General features: G+C 46.0%; 1 protein-coding gene across 2 annotated transcripts in view; it reads left to right on the top strand.

The window, feature by feature from the left end:
* spns2 (SPNS lysolipid transporter 2, sphingosine-1-phosphate) overlaps nt 1-8,088 on the top strand; it is a 70,196-nt gene continuing 62,108 nt past the window's right edge. For both annotated transcript variants that reach the window (XM_071901306.2, XM_071901314.2), the window contains exon 1: nt 1-405. In XM_071901306.2, coding sequence (XP_071757407.1) covers nt 174-405 — 232 coding nt within the window. In that variant the 5' untranslated portion in view covers nt 1-173. The remainder of the gene's footprint in view (nt 406-8,088) is intronic.

Below are 8,088 nucleotides of genomic sequence, written 5' to 3'. Positions count from 1 at the left end.
TATGATACAGGGGAGAGCGGCTCCTGAGCTTCAGCACTCAAGACAACAATTTCACCTCGATTAATTTGATTCAAAACCATTGATCACTGCTCATCCAGGTCCCCGTGTAACTATTCCCCTCCACTGCCGTGCGTCTCCGTTCTCTTTTTGCGCTGGATCTTTCGTGCCAGAAAATGTGTGTGGAGAGCGATGGATGCGAGATTGAAGGCTGCAGCAGTTCGGATGAGGTGCGCACGCTGTCGGGCAGCATGAGTCCCGGACTGAAATCCAACCCGGACCTTCACCCGTGCAAACCCGGGCAGAAATTCCGCGCCGCGCTGCTCAGATGCCGTTCACCGACCGCCGCCGCCGGGATCCTCAGTTTTGGGAATGTCCTCAATTACATGGATAGATACACTGTAGCCGGTAAGATTTCTTTCTATTTCTGTATGGGCTATAATTGGATGGATCTTTATTCTTGTATATGAGAGGCTCAAGCAAAGAACATAAACCAGCTTTCTTAATTTGCTGGTGTCGATTAAAGAGATTCTGGGCACTAATAGCCAATAAGCAGTGGCCCATGTTCCAGTATTGTGGAGCCTGCCGTCAGCGCACCTCAATTGAGACAAATGGAACAATGGGCTTGCCCAAGCGCGGTGGACTATCTGCTGTAGCTACAAGGCTTTTACACCAATAGGTGCTTTCATGGTTGTAGGCGATATGGCTCCCAGGTATTAGTGATTAAATCAAATACATACAGTTCCTAGATATCACTCAGGAAATACTGGACAGTAATGATTTTCACCCTAGGCTGGCAGATAATTGCAGATCAATTAGGCGATGGTGTTAACTCCCCATCCACAACCTGGCTGCATGCTTGTGCTCTGTGTGCGATGTCGCTGTGGGCTGATCTGTCAGACCATTTTCAGTGATTACAAAATGAGAGAGAGCACATCACTATCAAGAATCAGTCATTAGACCCACACCGTGGCCGGGAACGATTTAACCCAGAATGTGATAGGCTACATTTTGTGCGCCAGCTCGCTGTGTGATGCTACGATAGGACCATGTGGTGTTAATCCTCCTGAAGTGTCCGCATTCTGAGTTTCCTCAAGAGCAGAGATACATTTATGTATATTAAACCATAACTATAACCTCCAAGATGCATTGTATACAATTTATTGCTTAAATGTTTGAAAATGTGAAGTGTGAATTTCATTCTATCGAATTGATGCATATTCATTAACCGGGCATTTTAAGATTGCTAATTGACTCTCAAGTCTAGAAACAAAAGTCAAGAGTAGAGTACAATGAGTTGATGGGTTTGTATTTGCAGAGCAAATATTTTTTTTCTCTCAAAAAAGGATGAAGCACAATGAAATCATACTCATTAAAATGGTCTCTCCCTCTTGGGCACATCATGTTTCCATCCTGCTATCGGCAAGATGATCCATTGGTAGATTATTTTTGTGACTTGTTATGCATTTGTTATGAGGCAGGAATTATATAACCCATTGCTAGAGTTAATTATTGTGTGTGCGAATTAGTGCTCGCGCTTTGCAGAATCAGACCAGATCAGCTTTTTATCATCTTCTCACTTTAGTCAGTGTTTAGGTGGGCTAACTCAGTTTTACACTTACTAACTACGGCTAGGACTTTGGGCTTTGGCACAGAATGGGTTAAACATATTGCAGCAGCATGAAGAATGGAGAGGAGTGTGTTCATGGCGAGGGAAGGCTATTCTGTACAAAGAGATGCCTTCTTGGGCTCAGTAAGTTTAGTGATTCATTTTATCATGTATTTGATATCATCATATAGCCTCCTTAAAAGCACAGTAAAGCTTTGCCTATAAACACATACATCCCTAATGAATATTCCTATGATATTCTTATAGGGGCTTACAAGTGACCTTATGGTACTTCATGGTATTTTTCATCTCCTATGGTATTCATAATATTCCCATCATATTCCCATAGGAACTTGTAGTTTTGCTGTGATATTTGCTGTGATATAGTATCCTTCTATTTCTTCACTTCAATTTATTATAGGATTAGTTTTTTTGTTTGTTAGATATCACATCACAGTCAGACGTACATCTTTGAAATCTAGGAATAAGTTGGAAGAATTCTGGTCATAATTTCACCCTGTAACCCTTGACAGAATTAAGTAGTAACTAATTCAGTCAGAGCAACATGGACAGTTTAGTCGCCACAATCCTGGCTCATCACCCTCAAGGCTTCAGGTCCAGTCTGTCAACAGTCATTGATCAGCCACAAAGCCTAGAGCATCTGAGTGATCACTTCTGTAGAAGGCTTAGGTTTTGAGCTGCTCAATCTAAAGCCATGCCAAGAATGTGTTGATGTACAGTGGCATATCTAATCTTAGCATCTTCAAGCGCCACTCTGTCACAGCAAATAGCTTGAAAAGCCACATCCTCAATCCCCGATCCAGCAGATGAGCCAGACTCCCTCTACAGTAGTGATTTGTACTCCTGTCTCCTCACACCTCCCCGTCCTTTGATCAGAGATAACCACTCATTAATGGGCTCAAACACAGCTCTACTCTGCTCCGTTCCCCCGTCATCTGCCTGCGCTCTCGACAATATCATATGCATAGCGAGTGAGAAAATCCTCTGTAAAGCTGGTTCCTTGGCTGGACCGGGGAGCGCTCGCTGTGCTGTGACAGGAGGCAGAGTGATTGAAGAGAGACGAGGAGAAAGTGAGGGGAAGAAGGGAGGAGGAAGGGAGTGTGTGGTGGGATCGGAGGGGGGGGGGGGGGGGGGGGGGGTTGTATTGCAGCAGCCTTGGCTAACCCTCGTGGGGAGAGGCTGCGCTCTGCATGTGGTGCAGAGGGGAGGGGGGGGTTCCTCCCTGGCACCTGAACGCCGGGACTGATGGACTGATGCATTATGCATGGACAGCATGTGCGTCCGACCCTCACACAGGATGAGAGGCAGGAAAGAGGACTGACCCATGCATCCAACACAACCAACACCTACATAGTTATCTTCCTCTCTCTCTCTCTCTCTCTCTCTCTTAGTCTCTCCCTTTCTCTCCTCTGCTGCTGTGTGAGCTACATAATTAGGTAGTGGAGCAGCACATCTGTGTTGTATAGCGGGAAGTGTGTTTGCAAGGGGGCGGGGGGTTGTAATGTATGGGTCGCTGCTGGCTTCATAACCCCGCCTTCTCTCTTTTACACAACCGCCTCCACCTCTACAGTATCCACACCCCCCCTTAACCTGCCTTATAGGTACGACCAGCACTTGCTCTGCATTTACCATCTTGTTTCTATTAGGGATGGGACGATATATCGAAATTCAATATATCGCAATGCAAAAATGTGACAATACATATCGTGGGGCAGAAAAATGAATCGCAATATTAGCTACATTGTATTCTGCTGTAGTAATCACAAATGAGACGGCTTGCCCATCACAATTTCCATCACCATCCAAATTATATTATTTGCACTTTGTAATGACAGTTTATAATTGTTGTTTACATTCTAGCAAACCAATGCCATTGCTAGAAAGATTTGTGGCTCAGAAATAAACAGAATTCTGCACAGTCAGACATTGTTGTCATTTAACTTTTATTTATTACATGGTATTGTGGCTGTATCGTGAACCCCATATCGCGTATCAAATTGTATTGTGAGATAAGCACATCGTCCCATCCCTACTTTCTATCCACTTCACTATTCTATCTGCCTCTGCTTCTCTTACTTTCTCTTTCTCACACAACCCCTTCCGTGGAGGCTACTCAAAGCGCATCCCAACGCCACAGATCTTAATTGCAATTACGCACGCTCTTCCACACCTACAGAAACACACACACACACACTGGTAAAGGTTTCCCCCCCAGCATTTCAAGTGGGGCTGAATGGGAGAGGGGAGGGGCTGCTTGCTGCAGTGGCTGGCAGTCAGAGAGTGGAGAGTGGATGCAGAGCAGAATGCAGGCAGCGTTGAGCCGGAGCGCCGCCACTCCCCCTCCGTCAAAAGGTCCTTGTACCGACAGCCTGTACTGTGGTGTGTGGATCAGTGAAGCATTGTCACAGAGACAGAGGGCTTCCATGGCACACACCGGGGCTATTCTGCTCCGCAACAATGGTGGGAAAATCACACACACATCAGTTACACACACAAACACTGACACACTCTTTCTCTCTCACACACACCCCTGTCAAAGCGTTAGATCTTTCTGGTAATCCCCTGTGTCAGAGGTGGAGACACACGCATACAAACACATACACGTATTAAAAGAAGCACTGCGTACAAACTGCAATTTATATTTCACCACTTGCCTTTATCCAAGATGATGGTTAGAACCACAAACGAAGGGAAGAAAGTCACAGTGTCTTTTATTGGAGGTTGTTTTGTTCTGGATTTGATAGATTTACAGCCAATATTATTTATACTAGAGTTGAATACCTAATGCCGCCACTTTGTGAGGAGTGACAGCTTCAAAACAAAGTAATTATATGAGACTTAAGCTGCTGTATTTTGGGGTTATTGGATCGTAGTATGGCCCTCGGTTAAGAATGAACAAAAAACAACATCAATATTCATTCATTTAAATAAATCAAAATGTTCACAGGGCAAAAAGCAAAAGGCATTACACTTTATGTCATATGTCCTTCAGATTTATAAGAGTGACTATTACTTTCCCCTCTGGAAATATAATTGACTGTACTGGTAGCAAATTACTGAAGGCTTCTATCTTTTCCACCCCCTAAAACATATTTAGAGCAATGCTGAGAATTCCTCTTGAAATGTGTTTTCAATATCCGTCTCACTGCTTTGTTGTAGTGCTCTATAATTTCAAATGCTTTGGTGTTCAACTGGGGAACGGATACAAACAGTTCTAATTTCTGCAATTTCCATATTTCTACGCTGTCGCCTCGGTAAATAGACAGAGCGGGTGAACTGTTTTTAGTCAGACACACTTATGGGCAAAAACCCAGGTGTGAACAGGCACAAAGGACACCACTGTTATGTTTCGGGGGGTGCTGAAGCAATGGAGGGTGCCAAGCGACAGCAGTTAGCCACAAACACTATGCAGTTGGATAGACTTTGGGCTCAGCTGTTCAGGCGGCGGGTCGGGCCGTCTGAGCCTCTCACCCCTAAACTGGAGTGCTGCTTCAGAAGCCTGCGCTTGTTTTTACGACTGTCTGTGAAGCAGACGGGAGAAACGGGGGAGAGTCTGGGTGGGTGTCCTTAGGTGTGGTCGGATGATGAGGTTGTTCACTTAACAAGGCTGCAAGCAGGGGAAAGAGAGGGAGATCAGACCACGCCGGATTGGAGAGGAGGCAACAGCAGCCGGATGAGTTACGATGCTCAGGCCGGGTCACCGTGTCTGGCCTTTCCATCCGTGGAAGCAGCCACTTATATATGCCTTTTGCTTTTTTGTATGAGAGCATATGAGAGAGCTCAGATTTAGAGGGCCACTATGTTTAATTTAATTTGAGGTGGCTTCGAAACCTTAAATCCTGGCGGTGGTCTCCCCGTTGTCCCGCGGCAGACAGTCCAAGCTCCTCGACAGTCCAAGCTCCTCGACAGCTTATCATAAAGAGGGGATTAAGTGTTTTTGGGGAATATGAGGATATGCGGGGCAGACAGTCAGCACTTAGAGTTATTTGCCCGGTAGAGTCAATGCTGATCTGGGTTAACCCCAGCCACCCCCCGTGTGCACCCACAGTCACCCCCTCCTCAGCCTGTAAGGGGCAAAGAGCCTAATCTGGCTCTATTCTGAACAGAAATGTTGGGGAGCGGCAGATTAGTGTTTCCTCCAGGCACCTTAAGCTTCCAGCTAGTTCCCTCAGTCAAGCTGTCATTCCTGGAATACCCCAAAACAGCACAAGTGGAGGACCCTTGCATGTGAACGCTCAGCATCTTGCATATAGGCGCAGATGACAGTGTGGCAGTAATCCTCTTAAAGGCAAGCTCTTTGTCACACTGTAAGAAAGATATTGTATGGTGGGGCGAACTATCCAGTCTGACTGGCTATGCAGATTAGAGCCTGATAGTTCTGTCCAGCTCCCTCTGGCTACTCATTATCACTGTCTACATAGGCCTGGGGGCGATGCACTGCTCTACATTGTAGCTTTCCTATACTTTATCGCATTTGAAGGCATCACAATGTAAGTACGTTGGGTTTAATCTCCATCCTCAACATGTTTTGCTTTGTCAAGCTCAGTTTTTTCTTGTGATGGAAGCACTCAAAATGCAGTAAATCCCATCATTTTCAATTCCACAGAGGGTAGAAAAAAAGAGCTGAAGACAGTGCAGGTGTAAGAGGGAATAGTCCAAATCCTATGCAGATACAAACGTAGATAATAATGTCAGAGCTGATCGTTTCTGTGAAGTTTGACATTTTTCAGCTGTGGGTACAAATGTGTCAGCGCGGATCTTCTCAGTAACGCAAAGCTGCGGTGTTAGAGCTGAATATCTCAGGATAAGACATGCGGGATGTGTCTTCTCACTACTAAACTCAAGTGTGGGGCATGCTGCAGTCGCTTTGGGTTGAGCTGTTGATTATTTCACCCTTCACTCGTCTCCCTATTTCACCCCGGCTCATTTTATAGTGTTCACATTAAAGGTCCCCGAACAACAGCACGGGCATTAAAGAGATGGAAAGGCCTCTAGTAATTTACTTTATAGGGTTGCCTCTTTCTTGCCATGCTTTTTCCATCTGATGTTGAACTGCTTCAAATTAGACAAATGGCACTGTACAGCACATATCCTTTTCGCTCTGTGTTCAATCAGTAACGTCAGCTTCTGACTGTATTATCAACTCTCCATCTCTTTCATTTCACTGCAGACAGCAGGATATCGACACTATTCAACAGGCTTTAAAGTAGAGTAGTTAACAAATTCATGATATCCCGCCAAGTGGACTTTTCCAGACTGGTTTCCCACAGATATGCCGGTAATGTCTTTCGGTCCATGTCCTCCTAGCGTGCCCGTTCCCATTGCTGTGGGAAAACAGTCTGTGTGTTCTTTAGGCTCCGATTTAGCCGACGTCTGTAATAGTAACCAGTGGAATTAGACGGAGCTTCTTCCTCTGGCAGCGCCGGCCCTTTCATGTGGGCACCCCCAGCTTTTACCATCAAGACGACACACTTCCCTCACAACCGCTCTTACCCCATGACCCTTTGTGTGAAAGCATGGTTTCATGGCTGAGGGGTGACACTCAACGACTCTCACCCCCCCCCCCCCCCCCCCCACATGCCTGTTATTTTGGCTTTGCTCCAACCTTGTATCCTACATCACCCATCGCAGCTATGAGGCCAATCCGCGCGTTGCATTCTGGAGGAGATATTTTTACTCGGCCTCATTGCCGCTGGTGTTACGGATTAAAACAGCCATCCCTGTTAGCGCCAGGCCTTCCCATACAAAGCCTCATATCATTGCGGGGTTAACAAGATCCAAGTTATCAGGCAGGAACCTGAGTGGCGATTTCGACATACAGTGCTTTTCTTATCATTTAACTTCCAGTAGCTTGAAAAGGACAACAGTGCTTACTCAAGCCCTCTGCTGATCTTTGACATGTAAAGGTGAGCGGTAGCCTGATAATCAGTGACCTCCCCTTTGTCATTAGAGGCCACCTTTGAGCGAGTTCAAACAGTCAGACTAAAGGAGTGCAGTGTGGACGTTAGGAGAGGGCGGTAGTGTTTTCTTTGGTGTTGTCTCCTCCACTTCCAGGGTTTGCTTTAGGATTACAGGCCTGAGATAAACGAGCTGTCTGCTATAGGTTCACTCCAGCCAGGCGTTTCAAAGCATGCTGGACTGACACCAATGATAATGATTCATCCCAGAAGGAGAGGGGTTCTCCCAACCTTCATCCAGCTCCTTCCAAACACCCCATTAGCACCTACGTCACATTCTCTCCCATGTTACAAATGTCGCCTCTCCCTTCCTCTCTCTCATTATCTGAGAAGATTGGTGTGTTTACCTGCGGAAAGAGCTGGAACTCCTCACTTCAGGCAGACGGCAGGATCGCAGGAAGGAAGGCGGAGGGATTTGGGATGCGCTGAGCACTTCACCATGTTTAACACGCTGTCAAATAACAGCTCAACCCTGCTTGAAAAATGTGATAGGGAAAAATGTTG

This window comes from Centroberyx gerrardi, chromosome 11 (assembly GCF_048128805.1).
Source record: "Centroberyx gerrardi isolate f3 chromosome 11, fCenGer3.hap1.cur.20231027, whole genome shotgun sequence".
Classification (NCBI taxonomy): domain Eukaryota; kingdom Metazoa; phylum Chordata; class Actinopteri; order Beryciformes; family Berycidae; genus Centroberyx; species Centroberyx gerrardi.
The sequence above is the reverse complement of the archived record's forward strand: the minus strand, read 5'-3'. Positions and strand labels throughout refer to the sequence as shown.